The 19,797-nt window shown below is 26.0% G+C and overlaps 2 protein-coding genes across 4 annotated transcripts in view; both read right to left on the bottom strand.

The window, feature by feature from the left end:
* Positions 1-372: 372 nt before the first annotated feature.
* LOC126898589 (uncharacterized) lies at positions 373-2,170 on the bottom strand. The gene has a single exon (XM_050672801.1). The coding sequence runs from the start codon at positions 2,153-2,155 to the stop codon at positions 554-556; it is 1,602 nt and encodes a 533-aa protein (XP_050528758.1). The 5' UTR covers positions 2,156-2,170; the 3' UTR covers positions 373-553.
* A 2,190-nt stretch (positions 2,171-4,360) lies between these two features.
* LOC126898590 (uncharacterized) overlaps positions 4,361-19,797 on the bottom strand; it is an 18,765-nt gene continuing 3,328 nt past the window's right edge. The window contains exons 2-13 of one of the 3 annotated variants that reach the window (XM_050672803.1): positions 18,454-18,531; positions 14,378-14,450; positions 14,179-14,318; positions 12,681-12,860; positions 10,969-11,067; positions 10,774-10,908; positions 6,082-6,581; positions 5,858-5,995; positions 5,751-5,793; positions 5,266-5,495; positions 5,017-5,212; positions 4,361-4,559 (exon numbers count right to left, since the gene is read on the bottom strand). In XM_050672803.1, the coding sequence (XP_050528760.1) occupies positions 4,461-4,559; positions 5,017-5,212; positions 5,266-5,495; positions 5,751-5,793; positions 5,858-5,995; positions 6,082-6,581; positions 10,774-10,908; positions 10,969-11,067; positions 12,681-12,731 (1,491 nt within the window). In that variant the 5' untranslated portion in view covers positions 12,732-12,860; positions 14,179-14,318; positions 14,378-14,450; positions 18,454-18,531 and the 3' untranslated portion in view covers positions 4,361-4,460. The remainder of the gene's footprint in view (positions 4,560-5,016; positions 5,213-5,265; positions 5,496-5,750; positions 5,794-5,857; positions 5,996-6,081; positions 6,582-10,773; positions 10,909-10,968; positions 11,068-12,680; positions 12,861-14,178; positions 14,319-14,377; positions 14,451-18,453; positions 18,532-19,797) is intronic. The other 2 variants (XM_050672802.1, XM_050672804.1) reach the window with 2 other exon arrangements.

The raw sequence follows: 19,797 nt of genomic DNA, 5'->3' as shown, positions 1-19,797 counted from the left end.
GGTTTTCAGATACCGATGTCAAAATTATACTTGAACAATTTAAATTAGTATTACAAATAATTTCTATTGAAATAATTTTCAGTGAAAACTATTCATTATTATAAAGTTTCATTTTAATTACAAAAATTCTTGAATTATTTTGTAGAAGTATATATAATAATTACTATATATTATTTAGCAAAACAATTTGTTACATTAATAAGTTTGATAAAAATAATATATTATTTTTATTATTATTATAATTTATTTACATTTTATACATGTCAATATTTCTTAAAGCGTTATGTAAAAAATTATTTATTCTTAGCTTATTTTCATGTAAAAAAAGTTATTAATAATTCAAAGTATATAAATTTTTTATAGCTCAAAATATTCTATTTCAGTACAAAAATTTACAGGTGTGTATATTCATATAAGGGATGTGTCATAAATCTGAATTTTGTATAAATCATAATTATTCGGGAAAAGTGTTATACAATTAGTGAACAAATAGTATTCTATATAATAATTGAACCAACTAAATATTAAGAAAAATATCAGTGATTATTTCTTGTTAATCTTTATAAGAATGTCGCCACATACACAGATGACAAAAAAATTTCCAATCGTACACAGCCTCAGCTTTACGAACCATCAAATCTGGGTTCTTACTAAGTGGAAGTAAGGAGACAAACAGATCAACAGCCTCAGCCGACCGTCCGAAACCAGCTAGCACGTCTACTTTACAAAGAGCCTTCAGACCGGTTAAACGGTACTGTTCTTTAAATGTACTGCCAACAAATTCTAACCGAGCAACAGCTGTCCGAAAACATTCGCGGTGTTCTTTCCAAAGACCTAATGCAACGCCATCCCTTCGGCCGTCACCATGCTCATCATCTATTAAGTATTCCGGGTTTCTATCTTCTTCAGGCATTAATGTTTTTCGACTAATTCGAACTATTTTAGTGCCAAACGCTCTTTCATAGTCTAATGCCATAGCTGGTAAATCTGTGTCTGAAAGACTACGCTGAATTGTCTGACGCAATCCTCGCTGACCCGTCGACCAGTTAATAATTTCTAACCTTTCGTTACCGTTTAATCGATCGACATTGTCTGAAAATCTAGTTTCCACATTTCCACAATAATTTTTGTCATCGCCTGTTTCATTATCCTTAGTTTTTCCATTATTATTGCTGACAATTTCGGAGAACTTATATTTTATAGAGTCATCATTTGTTGATGTTGTCGCTATAATTTTATTAGTACTTTCGGTATTATGTTTGATGTCTTCTAAGCACTGTAACAACGAATACCATTTTTTCAATTCTTGGCTAGCATACTCAATAGATTGAGCCAATAATTGTGGATCCAAATTCGTACGATTTTTTCGAAAAACGTTTCTAAAAAATCGCTTAAACTTATCTGATGTACCTAGAGTTTCAGTTGATCGCAATCTATTTCTACTTGACACGACAAGCGGCCTGTCCAAGTTGATGTGATCTATAAACTTTCTTACTCTGCGCTTTGCTAGTCGTTCATGTCTCGCTACTGATACTGCAGGAGATGGACAGACAAATGGATATCCTGGTCTTAGACCAAGTCGTGGTGGTGGAAGATTCGGAATTTTTTCAATCGAATCGAACCACTTTTTACATTTCCACAGATCTTCAGCGGAGCATCGACATTGTAAAGTACCATTTTGAGCATAACTACTTTGTGTTGAAAATGACGGTTCCGTTTCTTGCGTCGATGACCAAGAAATAGGTTTCTTTTCTCGGATAAGCCTTCTAGTATACTTATAAAACGAAAAACGTTTAGATTTTCTTTTAGGAAAATTCTTGCGTTTATCCATAACTACTGCTGTAGTTGAAGATTTTAGTGATTCGTCAACACTATTACTACAAACTTGATTGCTTTCACAAAATTTTAATAGCTCGTTTTTAATTTCTCTATCCGTTTTTGACTTGTTGTTGATCAATGAAATTTTTTCATCCGTTTCTAATTGACTACCGTCATCTTCTTCCCAGCAATCAAAACACGATCTGATAATTTGCTGTTGGTATTTTTTCCAATCTTCAACAGTTGTTAATTGAGATAGACCAAGAATTGTCGAATCCGATTCGTGTCGTTCGAAAAGTTTGCTACCAATTTCATTTACAAAAACGCATTTTTCCATAATATTTGTAAATGGTATTTTTAAATTGAAATAGTTAGAAATATTAAAATAAGATTAATAGCAGGAGTTTTAATTCATAATATCAATAAAAATTGACTCATTATTAAATAAATTTTAGCGTCTAGAAAATAATTTAATGGTATTATGCACCAAACCATTCGTCTTTAACTTTTTATCAAGATATTTAGGAGTTTTAGACAAATTAAATTTATCATCTTCTTGAGTAGTCACCATAAAATACGTCCATTTTGAATCAATTTGCCAATTTTTATTATCTGATCTTGGGGACTTGACAAAGACCCTCTTATTTATCAATAATTCTTTTCTAGTATTGATACATTTGTAACTTGGCTTAATAGATGATAAGTTTAATTGTGTAATTCTCTTTTGGAAGTTAAATTTATTGACTGTAAAGTTATTACTTTTTAAATTATGAACTTCATTAGATACTGAAGATGGTACACTTTGTTCTTCGAAGGTTTTATTGATCTTTTGAAGCGCTTCTAAGCAACTAATTGTATTTTTCTGTCCACTATTGTAATATTTATTATTAAAATTCCCGTGAGACGTCCTAGATGATGAACTAAAACTGGAAGTAGTATATGCGTTGTTACCAAATGATTCAAAAATTATTATTTTTTTCAGAAAATCGTCATCATTAGGCACATTACACTTTATTCTAGGTAAAAAATTAAGTGGTCGGGGATCTGAACTCAAGTGAATTTTGCGTTCTATAGTAATACTATCTGACAATTTTTCCGAAATCAACCGTTGTCTCCTATTCAAATGTTCTGTCAACTGTGAATCCATGATAGTTCATAATTAATCAAAAGATTTTTGGAGTGATCCTAACCCCTTTGTTATCTGTAAAAATTCATTGTATTATTCTATAAGAAACCCTATTGAAACATAAATTATTCACAATTATACATATAAGTTCCGTTAGTACTAACATATAAAATAAAAATATAAAAATTATAATTTTTGAAATCAAACCCAAGCTGACCATTCTTCAAATATTTTAAATAAATAGACATTTTATAAAATACCATTAATAAACAACTTTGACAACACGAGGTTTTGATAGATATCTATTCTCTGAAAATAAATACATGTTTCATGCAATTATATAGGTGATTACACTTTCATAGAAGAAAAATACTCTGTCACTCCAAGTAATCGGACCTATGCAATAGAAATAACTTAAGAGGAATTACCCCAAATGACATTTATGCCATCAACATTTTTTTCTTATAGTTTAATCAGCTACTTCTGCTATAGTTTGCTTATAAATTACTTAGAATCCTGAGTATGCTATAAGCTTATAGTATTATATAGTTCAGATTATGTAAATTCATTGAATTGAGTTTGGTTCGATTTTTTTTAATCATTATAAACATTTAAGATAAATGATTTCAAAGTTTCAATCTTTCATATGACTTACATTTATTACGTTCTTTTTAGCATTTATATTAAGTTTAAATAAATTTTTATGGAAGTTTCTTGCATACTTAAATAGAAAATAATAATAAATAATATCACGAATTTCGATATATGGCCCTCTTGCAAAGTATAAGTTATTTTATTATGTGACAATATTAGTGTATTATCATAAAATATCAGTGTTCTACAGATAAAAAAAATACTGAATATATTTCATGTCTTAAATTGTTGTTTGAAACTACCTTTTATAATAAAAAATGTTAAATTATTTAAAGTAAAAATTAAAAAACTTACCATTCATTTTAATTATTTAAATTCAAACAAAGTTTTTTTAGAATACACATCTCTTTAACCTAATTCTATTTATTTTGTTAATAAAATTCAATCACCACAATTATATTATTTCTACTTGTGACAAGAAAAATCGCATACCACGTCTTTATATAAGGTTTTACGTAAACTTTATTCCCTATCCATAGTTTTATTTATTTTTATTATTTAATTTGTTTAATTGTTTGATGTTATTACATTGTTTCATTTAGCTCATTATTCTCGTAATGACTTAATTCCTCGTTATTTTAAATGTTTTGTTTGAAAAAAGTTATTTTATTCGCGTTTAAAATGACTATTTATTTTTATTAAAAGCACCATTCATATAAAACATATCAGACATTAATGTATTTTGCTTTTAATATTGACGCCTGTTTGATAAGAGATACTGGAAAAGGTATCTCGTTAATGGCTGTTGAATAAACTAATTAATTTATAAATTGTGACTAAACATAATGGTTGTATATTTTTCCATTACATAATATTCATTATAATTATTCAGCTATTATAATAAATGCTGTTAAATCACATATTATTCCAACAGTTGAACATTATAATCGATAGAACAATTCAGCCGTAATTTGTAATCATTTACTAAACGTTGTAAACGGGTTTTTTCGATTAAGGCTTCCTGTAACAATAAAAAAAATTAGTATTATAACGTACTTATTAAATGTAAATGTTACCACCTCACTTAAATTACTATGCAATGTGTAAATTTAATTTGGTAATTTTTTAAAAATAACATAATATATACCTTTAATAAATTCATATTTCATTTTAACTAAGGTATTAGGAAATTTATTAGTGAATTCATTTATCTAATTATAAAATAACAGATCTACATCGTATACACGAAGATTGATGGAATTTTTTCTACTGGGAGTGACACTATTCTTATTAATAAGTAAGAACCAAAATGTAAAACAGGTATTTTTTTAAATTTTAAAATGTAATTATAATGAATTATACTTACGGAATAATCATAATTTAAGAGACCTAACTAGAAATATTATTGAACCAAAATCTTCAGTATCGGACATTAATAAAAAAAAACCAATAAATTAAATTAAAAAAATAGTAGCTACCTCCAATTTATCAGCTAACATTTTATCTTCTTCATATTTCGAAAAAATTGTATTCATAGATTCTAGTACTTTACTATCAATTAATTCATTTGATTGGTGCGAATTTATTTCTCTCATTAAATTTATGACGTTGTTCTGCTTCTCGATTACTCGTTGTTTCATTTCTATTATCCTATTATTTTCATACTCTAGCCCACTAAAAGTAACAGTTAATCAATCTACTTTTCCATCATAATACTGTAACTTAACTTTTTTTCAGTCTCAGTATTTTTGTATGCTCCTCGTAAATTGTTGACCAATATCTTTAAACTTTCAATTTCGTTTTTTTGCTGCTCTATTTTTGACTCAAACTGATCGCGAACGAATGAGTTCATCCAACAAGTTGCTTTACTTTCCCATGATTTTAACTTGTCCTCCATTGAAATTTTATTTGCTTCTAAGCTTATTATTTTCTTATTTTGCGCCACATTATCAACTGTCTAAAATTTTAATTAAATAATAAAATTGATTTAGAGTGAAGTGGGGTAAATGTAAATGAATGGAGTATTTATAAATTCATTTTATTTTATATTAGATTGAAAAGTTCTGGTCCTTATATGTGTTGCCTCCAAATTAATTTAAATTTAGAATAATATGCAATTATCTAAAAAAATGCATTTACGATTATACCAATCGTTTATTATTACTCCACTTCACTCTAAGCTTTGTTTAAATATTAATTCTTTACATCCTACCAAACTGTTAATAATATTTTCATGAGTAGAAATAATTTCCTGCCTAAGTAACAAACAATTAATATTAATTAAGCTATCAACTATAATTTTTACTTTAACACTTATACATGTGCTTGATTTGATCATTTTTTTCATTTATTTCGTCTATGTAATTACTAAGTTTCATTGATTTCATAACAATATCTGTTCTCTTCTCGCAAACTCGTGATCTTAAATCGATCAATTCTTTATTATTCCTATTTTCTCTGTAAATTTTTTATATTATTCTAATATAGAAATAAATTGGAATCCTGACTAATTATATTTATTATTATTTACAATAAATAAATACCTATTTTTTAATTCAATTATTTCCTCCAATGCTAAATCTCTTTCCCTAGATGCATCAGCTAAATCTATTCTAAGTTTTTTTCGCTCTTCACATAGGTCTTCGATTCTTTTCATTTGTATGTTACTATTCTTATTAACTTCTTCTATGGTTTTAGTTAAACTTTCTACTTTTTCTTCTAACTTTATTACTAACGACTTTGTCGTTTCCAACTCAGCATGGTTATTTTTTAAATCTCCCAGTAAGTTATCAATCCGGTCTTCTGAAAAAGTTAATTTTAAATACATAGAATTTAATTCTTCTTTTGCATCATTGAATTTTTTTTCAACTTCTTCAACTCTAATTCCATCAGTTAAAATCTCTTGGTCAATTTTTTTTACGTTTAAACGATTTGATAATTGAGTATTAGTGTTTTTGGTGTTTTCCAATTCCAACAAAATTTCATTATATCGTTCTTGAAGTTCCTTGATTTGAACCATTAAAGTTAAGTAATCATTTTGAATCTGAATGCAGAAATAAATAAATTACAAATTAATTAATTTTTCTATTCTATATCATTCTATTCTTCTTCTTCTTCTTCCTCCTCGCCCTAATCCCAACTATTTGGGTCCGGCCACCCTTATCCTAAACTTCCAGATGACACGATCTCCCACATCATCTACGCTCACATCAGCTATCCTCATATCGCATTCAATAGCATCCCTCCATCTCTTTTATGTTCTTCGTCTACCTCTTCTTCCTTCAACATTCATTTCTATAACTGTTCTTACAGCTTCCGATTCTTCTCTCCTCATAACATGACCAAACTATGTGATTCTATTCTATTCCATTTTATAAAACATCATACTGTAAGAAATGATTCAAAAATTCCCATTTGTTTGTAGATACTTTTAATATGCACATTTACACACGAGTAGTGTATTTTTAGCACAAAGTATCGAAAATTCGTACACAAATATAATATTTTTACTACTATATATAAAAATTTTCCTCAATATTGTATGTTATAAACTATCGTAAATGTAAATGAAAATTCAGGAATATTTTTTAAGAATATATGCGTAAGTTTACCAGACATCTAGTACTTAAAAAAATGAAGTTTGTTCTTTTTAACACTATAAATTACGATATAGCTATAGACAAATACAACTAACATTAGTTAGTAGTACAAGTTTTTGAAAATTTTTTTACTCTTTTGCGTTGCTTTACCATGGATACTCCGAGAAGGGTGGTTAATCCGTCGCCGGAGAGAGAAATGGGAGAACTCCAATTACTTAACTGGGGGTCTACTTTTGATCTTAGACTAATCATTGGCGAATGTTTTAGTACACTTAAACATTAGATTATGATTTTAGTGCACTAATAGAAATTCGTATTTTTGAATTTTATTTTTTATCAGCCTGAAAATCTTGCACTAATCGTACATCGTGATACGACTTACGTCGCAAAAATGTGGTCGACACTGGTTTTGAGGGTAGAGACCCGTGGGCCGTTTATTAAATGAGCGACAACAGATTATGTTAACAAAAATAAAACAAACCGAAAAGATAAACACAGTAATAATAATCTTCGCATAATATCGCGGCACTTTCGCTGGCATCGACGACGCGATGTCCGGTGTAATCCTTGGACGGCAAATGGTTAGCAGCGTTATAGGCGACGGTGCGCGGGTGCGGATCGGTTGGTCGACGTTGTCGCTTTTACAACGAGAACTCACCCATCATTTGCGGCGGGTCGTTNCGGGAGGAAGACTCTCGCACCATTTGCGGCGGGTCGTTGTCGGCCGTGCGGCATTTGCTGGACTTTGCACCGTAGCGTATAACACGCGGTGTTGGTCAGTCAAATACTCATAGTAGGGCGACGGCTGATAAAGGTGGCACGAGTCGCGGGGCATCGTGTATAACGAAGCTACGCGGGCCGTGTCAATCGTCTAATCTAATGTCATTTCAAACCAATAATTATTAGTGCGATATGTTAAATTATATTGGCTGTACTGTATTTTATATTAATTTTATAGTTAATACTTGATAATATTTATGATAACTACAAAATTCACCCACAAGAAATTTGTTACGAGTTTTTTGTCAGTATTTCTTATTTCAATTTCTGTAATGTTTTACAATGGAAGGGAAAAAAAGTCAATAAGTGTGACTTATGAACAAAAACAATTATTAATTGAATTTGTTCATAAGCACCCAAAATTAAATTCTAAAAAATTTGGACCATCTTTTACCATGAAAGATGCAAAATTATTATGGCAAAATATTACCAAGATTTTAAATGAAACTGTTGGCCCAAAGAAGACACTAGCGAAAAATCGTAAATCTGTTAGTACCTATCGTGACAAAAATTTTATTAAATTTTACTTATTGTTTAGTCAATATTGTACAATATTGTACAATATTTTGCATACTTTGCGCTCTATACTTATAGCAGACTTCCTCGATGGGGGTTCTAAATATGGGCATAGCTCATTAATTAAATTTAGTGCAAGAACTTTTGTCAGTCTAAATTTTTGTATAAAAGCCCTTTCGGACAAAACTACAGAAAATAACATTTAATAATGTAAATAGATAATTTTATATATTGTAATTTGTTTTGTAACATACCAATGAACGGATCCTCCGCTAAACGAAATTTCATTGTTGAATGGCCATTATCTTCAACTATTTCTAAATTACTAATAACTTGCACATAATTTATATTAAGAAAGTGTTCCATTTTAATATTTAATATTAAATAAATTTGAAAACGTTATAAATATATAAGTTTTCATATAAATATGAATGATAACAGTAACATTAGTGTACTAAAATCATAATTAGTGTGGTAGATACCACTCTAAAAAGATCATCTAAAACTTTAGTACACTAATAAATATTTTTTAGCATACCAACATTCAAAAATATGGTTTTTTAGTTTCACACTAATAGTTGCACTAAAACGTCATGTTTTAGTATACTAAACAGATTAGTACACCAATATAAAATTCAAAAATAGACCCCTCTATCACCCTCTCTATCACAGAAAACAGAGCCATGCGTATTCTAGTTTCGAACTAGAAATAATGCGCGTCAACCACTGCCGTGTTACCAACTTGGCCACATTGTCTATCTGTACATAAAAAGATATTATCCAAAAATTTTCATACGTTAGTATAATTTTTTTTAATATACAAATTAATTTTACATATTAGTAATGTAATTTTTACATAATATATATTAAAAGCTTGTACACAAATATAACATTTTTGTCACTATTTATCCAAATTTTTCCTTACATTGTAAGTACTAAAAACTTTCAATACATGTATGTGAATATTCGGATATGTTTTTTAATAGTGTAACTATAAAATATAATATATACTTTGTATTTTAAAATTGTAAAAATAATTCGAATATATAAACTGAAATTAACCATATAATAATTAATAATTAATGAAAATTTGGTATTTATCTTAAAATACTTTTAGAATGGAAATTATATTTTTTGTTTTTTTTACTTTCTTAATTTAAAATCATAGCAATAAGAATAATTTTGTTATTATATTACAGAGAATTCTAAGATAGCTATTTTAATGTTAGTTATATTTGTCTATGGCTATTTCGTGATTTCTAGTGTTAAATATATTTATATTCATCCGAATTCTTTTATGAATGATTTCTGATGAATTCTTTCTCGTTTATTTATTCTTATCGTCATTAAAACTTTATAATTTCTTAGAATACTTTGCAAGACTAGATAATTTTATTTATCAAATTTTAAGTACAGTCTTCCTTTTGTGGGTAGATGACTGCAAGAGAGTGAAAAACAGCCGCTATGTTTATTTTTTTATCCCGTCCCTAAAAAAAGTTTCTTGATCAATGAAGTTTATAACTTGGACATTTGGGAAATATTTTAGGGGGGCTAGTATAATCTAAAGTAATCAGGTAGTCTTATATTTAATAACATGTTATTAAACAACGGGGGATAGCTGGTTAGGTTATATTTACCTTATATACTAAGGTCTTCTATTTAATTTATATTCCCTCAGAGGAACTATCAAGGATCGCATTGCAATAATATATATAAATATAAAACTCTTGATTTTTATGTCTTAGACAATAAGAATAATGATGGTAAAAAGTCAACTGCCATTTAGGACACTCGTATTATAACACGGTGGTGGTGAATCTCAGAAGTGTTAATGTGTGCAGTCTGTCCTTTTGTAGTAATATGTGCATCACTGTGTCAATGTTATAAGCCAAGACAACGGTACAATGATTTTGTGGGAACGGGGATATGAGCGCATATATGTAATCCTATTGAACAATAAATAAAATTTCGATTTAGAGGAATAATGAAATTTCTTGGATTTTTTGTTAGGCTGATATTTTAAACGGCGTAAAGATGTTGTGACTAAATACTCAACCAGATACTAATATAGCCGCTAAAAATTCGACTATACTTCTTTCGCCTTAATATTTAGACATATAATCCATATCCGCCATAATTACGGCAATGTTTAATGATGATAAATATCAAATAGAAAATATGGATCAATAATAAATCATTAATCATATATCGATAATTTTTACTTCACAAAAGTGAAAGGTAGTAATATAATAGGTGTTCTTTTGTTGTTATTTAATATACAAATTAATGCTAAAGTTTATACATTATTATTCTTAAACAAAAAAAAAACATTATACATACATTAGGACTTTTGAGATCTTTTATTGGTTTTATGTCAACCATTGATGAAATTGATGATAACTCGGATAGTTCATCTTGTAATATGTCTCCTCCACGATAATCTACTATCATTCTATATACTAAAATTATCTCACGCTATTAAAAAATAATTATTTAGTACAATATTTCATTAAAAAAATATATTTATTCAATTACTTTTATTTTATGTAGATATTTCTTAAGCCACATATTTTTTTCTTGAATTGTCATTTCTAACCACTTGTTCTTGTTAAAATGTATAAAGTTTTCTGAATCCTACAATGAATAGTAATATATTTTTAATTTAATAAAATGNGTCAACTTTGTTTTTTTAAATGGTAACACATATTTTTAATTTAATAAAATGTTTGAGTTTTTAATTTAATAGTAAATGGCATTTGAATTTTTAATATAACTTTATTCGTTTATTAGAAATAAACATTTAAAGTTTCAAATTTTTGAATTAATATACATGTATAATACACAAAGGATTACAAATACAGGTAGCTATTTTTACAGTTTTTTATGACATCGCTGTCACAGTCACGGATTGTTTATTATCAATTATGACTATCAATAGATATAATTTTTATATAGTCAGTTAGTGTATTTATGAACTCACAACAATGTGCCTTACTACCATTGATAATAACAATGCTGTGTACCTGCGAATATTGATGTCATAAAAAACCAATTATCTAGCTGTATTTGTAATACCTTGTGTATAATACATGTATATTAACTCGAAATTTTGAAACTTTAAATGTTTATATCTAATAAACGAGTATGGTTATATTAAAAATTCAAATGCCATTTACTATTAAATTAAAAACTCAAACATTTTATTAAATTAAAAATATGTGTTACCATTTAAAAAACAAAGTTGACCCCCTTCCAAGGCATAAGGGATGAACTTAAAAAGTATTACATAGTTAAAAATTCAAGAATAATGTGTAACTAAAGATAATAAAGAAAAAAAATGTTTAAATTATTATTATTCTGCAAGTAATTGAGTGGGTTATGATAAAAAAATTACCGTGTATATATAGTATTTCTCATAAAAATTTGTATTAATCCATACATTTTTCAAAAATTTATGGCAAATTTAAGTAAAAAAAAATGTCGAAAATTAGCGATTTTTAAATTTGTAATTGAATTAAAAATGACTAGATACGATTTGTGATCTTTTGACGTACCATTTTTGCCGTAAAGATAAAATAAAGTCCCAACATTTTTTTTTAAAGAATAAAGAATATTACATAAGCTTAATTTAAGGTATATATAAAAGTATCAGTTTCCGAAACACATTCAAAGGTTAAGTTCAAAAAGTTGTCGTTTTGAACCCCCTTGTGGACAGGTAAAAGGTTAGCTTTATAAAAAAATATATCAAATGATAGGTAAAGACATCATGCATCTATAAAAAAAAATTATATTGATGTGGTAATTTTTAAAAAAGTTATTGCAAATTTAAGTAAAAAAAATTGAATAAATATCAAAAATTAGCGATTAAATTTGTAATTTTTTGTAATGAGATTTCTCTCATTTACGGGGAACGAGGTTGATTTTTTCAATTTTTGAGTGTAATGTCTTCGACTAGACACTATTTGTAATCTTTTGACGTATTGTTGAAAGAAATCTGTTCGGTGAGAGTTGAGAAAAGTGGGTAACAGACATAAAAAATAAAAAATAAAAAAAATACATCATAGTAATCTAATACCTTCTCAGTTTCGCATCGAAGTTAATATTTTTATGTAGGGGATTTAAATTGGAACCCTCATACATTTTTGTTTTAATTATGCCATACTATACAGAAATAAGTGCTACATTTTACTTCATTGAATTCATCACTATAATTAATCAAATAAATTCTTAATTTAAGAAATCATTACCTCATTAGAACAAATCTCAAGGGTTTTGCGAAATGATATGGACACTGACATTGGTCTGGATTCATTTTTAGAGTTCAAATGTTGGTTTTCACAATGATTGAATAAATTCTGTTTAAATACTTCGAAGTCATCCTCAAGAAAATCTTCATCATTTTTAGATGTTGTTTGATGACTGTTATGCTGAGCAAAATTTAATAATTAAATATAATGTTTATGATACTTTATATATTATCAATTCGATGTTTTTTAAAAGAGTGTGTAAGAATATTTTTCGACGATTATTACTTTGATAAGTGTTATCTTCAAAAATAAAAATTTTCAGGAGGCACTAAAATGTATTTTTTATATTAAAATGCTTTCCTAATTTTTATTTTAAATTTAAACAAGTCTAACTTATTTTTGATTTTAATATTTGGTAATTTTGCATATTTACTTCTATATCATACATTCTAGCTGTAACCTTAAATTTGGAAAAAGTGAGGGTTATACTAATAGCCGAAGATATGAAATAATTATAGATTGGGAAATATTATTAGAAGTATTTTGAGTTAAAATAAGCTGTATAATTTACAGTTAAGTACAAATTATATTTTTATACCATACATTTTATAGTTTACCTCGGTACCATGAAACATGTAATCCCTAAATCTCAAATATACTATTTAATAATACTGATATAAGGGTAGTATAGCAATTAGCAATTTAACTAATAATATAATTAAATTAATGATAATAATAATGAATCTATATTATTGTTCATGAAACAATAGAAATATTTGAATATGATTTTTTCAAATATTAAAAGCTTAGGACAACTCCATCTCAAACAGAGTGTAAAAAATCAATTAAAATTGAAAAAGTAACCAATAACACGTAATTTTTAATATTATTATAATGTGTACTTGGGGAAATTTTACTGAGTGTAAAATTTGCTGTCATTATTAGATAAATGTTATTTAAGTGATAAAATCTGTTAATTATTTGTAATTTATCTTGAGATGGAAAAAATAAAAAAAAAAGTATATTTGTTAAAAAATTTAATTGATAAAACTGTTGTATAATTGAAATTACTTGACCTATATAAAATTATAATTTTAGTAAACTGTGGTATAATATTCTAATTTAGACTGAAAAAAATATAGAGCCTTAAAATTAATGGTAAAGGGCGTAGTAAAAGTTTTTATCAAAATGAGATAGCGGTATAAAATATTCTTTAAGTTCTTATGAATCAATTTATATTACTTTATAATATATAATATATAATATAATATATTTATATTTATACTAATTTTTCATTTATTTAATAGGGACACTACAGAAGCTCTTTATAATATAATTTTTAAATGTGTGTATCATTTTTGGTTAATTAGTTGTTACTATTGGTTTAAAATATATTACTTATACTTCATTGTAGTTCCCCCTTTCACTCCCCTTAATTAATTTGGACTTGATTATAGTAAAATTTCAGTTATTGTGATCTATAATACTTTGAACGTACCAATTGCGTCTTATGCGATTTTAAAGATAAACATGAGTTTAAAGATCTAGCGACCTTTACCGGCGTGTCAATATGTCTATTACTTCTAGTCACTTCTAATCTTTTTTTTGGCTTTATCCTTATTGGCACTGACAATTTGCCTAAAATAAATAATTTTAATTTTAAAATTGAATTCTTTGTTATTTTATTTCATTTTGACCTCTCAATGCAACGATGCTAGATTTATTTTCTGTTTTTTTTATGAGCTTGTTAGTTTTGTTATTTTTACCAATCTAAGTAAACGATAAAAGTATTAATTTTCAAAAAGTTTAAAAGCTAAAGCTACTTTACCTTAGCACCTTCCATTAAATCTTGGTTAAAAAATTAAAATTATACGATTAAAAGTCACTTAAAAAAAAAAAAAAAACAACAAATAAATGTTTGTGACACATAATTTTGCACAACAACGAAAAACTAGATTGTTTAATCTATTTTTACTATACACAAATAATGCTTACAATTAACTTTCTAACAAATAATATGTATAATATAGCTTAGGGATTTCATGCTTTATAAAATTTATTCAGAACAATTTCGAGACACCAAACTATGTGAAAATTTATCACAAGTCTATATGATATATTTATTTATCATAGTATCGCATGAAAAGTTTAGAAAATAATAAATGTTAGGGTTCGTCAACAATATATTTTTGCATATGAATATCGTACTGAATTTCAGCGATTTTCTATCGCAATATAAAAAAAAATTGTTCCCGATATCGCGATATATCAATATAGTATGAAAAAATAATTCGATATCGAAAAAAAAAAAAAATTTAATATTTAAATGTTTTAATTATTTTTTTATTTTCAAAAATACTGTTAAGTTACCATCGTTGTTGTAAAAAATCAAGTTATGGAATACCAACCATATCAGATAAAGATGTATTAATATAAAAAATATATAGATACTAGCTATATCTCATAATGATTATCAAATATTTTCAAATTACTTTTTATTATGAAGAAATAAGTTTTTTTTTTTTTTGTTACAAGAATTTATCACTATATATTTGTTATATAAAATATATTTAATAGTATTATAATTTCAGTGCTTTGGTTTTAAATAATAATAAAAAAAAAAGAAAGACATTTAAAAAAAAAATAGTTGGGTCCAGTATAGATTTAATCTGACAGTGATTAAAATCACTATCATAAAAAACGTTTCGATGNAATCTGACAGTGATTAAAATCACTATCATAAGAAACGCTTCGATGCAAATCTGTAGATAGTGTTTAATTTTAAAAAATTGATGGATAATTGCAAAAGCAACATCAACTTCTATTAAAATAAAATACAAAACCCATAATTTTCATACAAAAATAGCATATTTTTGAATACGGTAGCCATTTGCATATAGAAGATAGGTCGTCGGGACAATTTTTTTTTTTCATTTTTTAGTACATAAAATAAGCTTTAATTTTATATATGTTTGAAGGACGCAGTATTTCCGGAACATTTTCAAAAATTCATTTGAAAAAGATCTATGTTTTTTACAATATTTCAAGTTATGAACGCCCCTTCTATAAAATAAGTGTAAGATTTTCAAAAAAAATTATATCAAATGAAAGGGAAATATCTAAGGTTTCAATACAAAAAAATATTATTTTTATTTGTTCATTTTTGAAAAAGTTATGGCAGTTTTAAGTACAAAAAACATCCCGATAAAATGTAATTTTTATCGCAAACATTACATTTTTTTTAAAATTTTCGACAGCCATTTGCACATAGAAGATAAGATGTCGGGACAAATTTTTTTTTTTCATTTGATAGTATATAACATAACCTTTGATTTGATATATGTTTAAAGGACGCAGTATTTCCGGAACATTTTCAAAAGTTCAGTTGAAAAAGATCTATGTTTTTTACAATATTTTAAGTTTTGAACGCCCCCTATATAAGGGGAAATTGTCCAATTTTAATAAAAAGTATGTCAAATGAAAGATGTACTTATAATGTATTTATAAAAAAAAATTTGTGCTGATATATACATTTTTCAAAAAGTTATAGCATTATTAAGTTGAAAATTTAAAATCGAAAATTTTAACACAAAAATAGTGTTTATTTAACTACGGCAGCCGTTTAAATGTAGAAGAAAAAGTGTCGGGACAAATTTTTTTTTTCATTTTATAGTACATAAAATAAGCTTTAATTTGAAAAAGATAATTTTTGTAAAAAAGTTGTTTTTTTAAATCCCCCCTAATGAGCAGGTTAAGTGATAGATTTTAAAAAAAAGGGTAATGTCTTCAACTAGATACGATTTGTGATCTTTTGACGTATTTTTGAAAGAAATCGGTCCAGTGAGAGCAAAAGAGTGAAAAAGTGGCAACAGACATAAAAAAAAAAATATAAATAAATAAAAAAAAAATAAATAAATAAAAAAAAACACATAGTAAAATTAATACCTTCTCCGCTTCGCATCGAAGCTAAAAAAGATTATAAGTACTGTTTATATTTTTTTATTGCTTTATCATAACTTAAAATAATTTTTCTTCTTTTCAAAAACAAAATTCAAACTTTTATAGAATAATGCATCATCATCATTACCATTATCAATTAATAGGGATTTTTTTTTTTTTGGCTCAATAACATTATTTTCAAATTAAGTTTCAACCAGTTGCTATATATTTTCTAATTCTGAAATTTTTCTCTCTAATTCTCTACATACATTGCTTTGTTCGTGTTTTGTTAAAAATATCTAATCTAAAAATAGAATTTTGTATCAATAAACATAATTTTTCGTCAATTTTTATCTCAATTCTATATTTCATAATATATTTTAACACAAAAAATATTAACGATATTATCACGAACAGTTTTTGGCTTAATATCAAATAATATATATTTTATAACAAAGTAATCAAAATTCAAACAGTTTTATTTTAAATAAAAATTGTGTTTCGATTATTGCAATATTTCAAAAATAATTGATATGAGAAAAATGAAAAAAGTCGGCGATATCGATATTGTTGACGAATTCTTATAACTATTACATTAAAACTATTTAGGGTGGAAAAACGTTTTTTGCCCACTAAAAGTTTTTTTTTTAGGCTTATGTCTCTATAACATCTCAAAGATCAATTTGTTATTATGAACCACTCAATTAATCCAAAAATAAAAGAATGAAAATAATTCTCTCTAAAGTTATATTTTATTATAGTTATTATCCACTTAATTTTTTGTTAAAGTCTTTTATTTTTTAGACATTTTTTTCATGGTATGATTTTATTAAAGAAATAAATCTGATAGAACTTTTCAACAACCGGCCTTACCTAGCCTGACTCATGAACGAGCCTGAGTGGGTATTAAATTTTAGACTTAAATATTAATTATTTTATGAAAATAACAAATTACAAATTAATGTTACTAAGCTATTATGTTCAAATACATGAAAATAAAAAGTAATTTCACAATATAAAATCTTGCAAATCTTATCGAATTTTTTATATATTAAATATTTTTAATATATTAATATATTTGTTTAGTCCCTCAGTATTATATAAATTCGTTATGCCATATTTTAATTAAACATAATTTGCAGAACTATAATCATTCAATTGAAAATAAATGGCTTGTAAAATATTAACTAAAAAGTTCTTATCTTTTTTATAAAAAAAAGTCCGGTAAACTTATACATATACAGGATTCAAAAAGTAAGGAAACTGTAATTGTTACAAACATTAACAACAATAAGATCTCGTTTAATTACTTATTGAACTCCAATATGTATATTTTTCAACAGTGCGGCGTTATTGCTGGACGTAATGCAAAAACGTTTTTAACTTTTTCAATTTTACGTTAATATACGTTTTAAAACAACTGACAAAGTGCGTATTCAGAAAAAATTTTTAGAGGGCTCATTTTACTATGAGATATTGATTTGTAAATATCCTCTTTCATTAAAAATCCTAGCTTATCCCATATGAAAGATCAGATCTTTTTTTTTTCTGAATGATACTTATTTTAGGATTAATTAGTGCAATAATAAAACCAATTATTTTTTACAACGAAATTAAATTGTCTTCGTTATATCAATAAAAGTTATTTATTATAGTTGAATTATTATTCATAAATGTTCTACAAATAACCATTGAAACATTATTTTTATCTTCGAAATTCATTTAGATGCATGATATTTTTGTTTTGTACTTTATAAGTATGTGAAAAATAACAATATTTTACATAATGAATTACTAATTTGTGGTCAAAATATATGATAAATTTTTGTATCACCTTTAATATAGAATCAATGTTGGAATGTTCAAATTGAGTATTTACACACTTAGTACTATTTAAAACCAATTAGTTATTCTGAAATTGAAATATAATTTTTTATTACACAAATGGAAAATAATTGTCTCAATAAAATATTATTAAATGAAACTCAACTTTATATTCTTTAATATTGGTTATAGTATTTTAACGGTAATCAAAGGTTTCTAAAAATAAAACATAATTGGGCTCAATGATTAATTAGTTGAATTATACTGTCATAGAAAAGATACATAAATTTACCCATCGTTATTTGGTACCTATTTATTTTTAAATTAGGTTCATAATATCATTTCAAGACTATTCAAATATTGAAACATCAATCTGATTTTATATTTTTTTCTTTTGTCAAGGATAAATAAATTTATTTTTGATGCTTTAAACGAATAATATCATTGCATATCAAAATATTAGACAAAAACTATCACAAGTCACATTTTTTTTTTTTTTGGCAAATAGTTTCATTCATTTTCAAAAAAAATATTATATATTTTAAAATGGTAATAATTTCTGAAATTATGGACCAAAAGTTTTTATCGACTAGTAACTTTCTTAACTAGATAATTTTTATTTTATCACTTATAAGTATTAATTTTTTTTGAGTTAAATCCATAGCTAGCTATTATATATGACAGTGATTACATCACTATCATAAAAAACGCTTCAACGTGAATTTACTTAATTTAACTATAATTTATATATTTGTAATTTTACAATTGTGATGTTTTAAAATTTCACTCAAATAATTAAGGTTTCTTAAATTACACTGACTAACAAAAAAAAACCCAGCACAGGGGGGTCGCGGCACAGTGGTGACGTGGTATAGATGGATCAAGTATAATGATATCTGACAGTGATTAAAATCACTATAAAAAAAAAACGCTTTGATGCAAATCTTTAGATAGTGTTTAATTTTAAAAAATTGAAGGATTATTCCAAAAGCTTCATAAACTGCTAGTTCCTTATTAATATCCTGATTAAGATAAAGTATGTCGAATGAAAAAGAGATTATTAAAAAATAGAATTTCCCATAAAAAAATTATATTGATTAATACACTTTTCAATAAGTTATAGCATTATAAAGTTAAAAATGTAAAAAATAAAATTGAGAATTTTCACACAATAATAGCATTTGGTAGCCATTTTCATCGTGAAGACAAAATAAAGTCCGAAATTTGTTTTTTACATAATAAAGTAGATTACATTAGCTTTAATTTAATATATATAAAAAAGTGTCAGACTTTCCGGAACACTTTCAAAATTTAAGTTGAAAAAGTAAATTTTTTGTGAAAAAGTTGTCATTTT

The sequence above is a fragment of the Daktulosphaira vitifoliae genome, unplaced genomic scaffold (genome assembly GCF_025091365.1).
Source record: "Daktulosphaira vitifoliae isolate Bord-2020 unplaced genomic scaffold, ASM2509136v1 Scaffold_2, whole genome shotgun sequence".
NCBI classification, from domain to species: domain Eukaryota; kingdom Metazoa; phylum Arthropoda; class Insecta; order Hemiptera; family Phylloxeridae; genus Daktulosphaira; species Daktulosphaira vitifoliae.
Note: the sequence above shows the minus strand (reverse complement) of the source record. Positions and strands in the feature narration are given on the sequence as shown.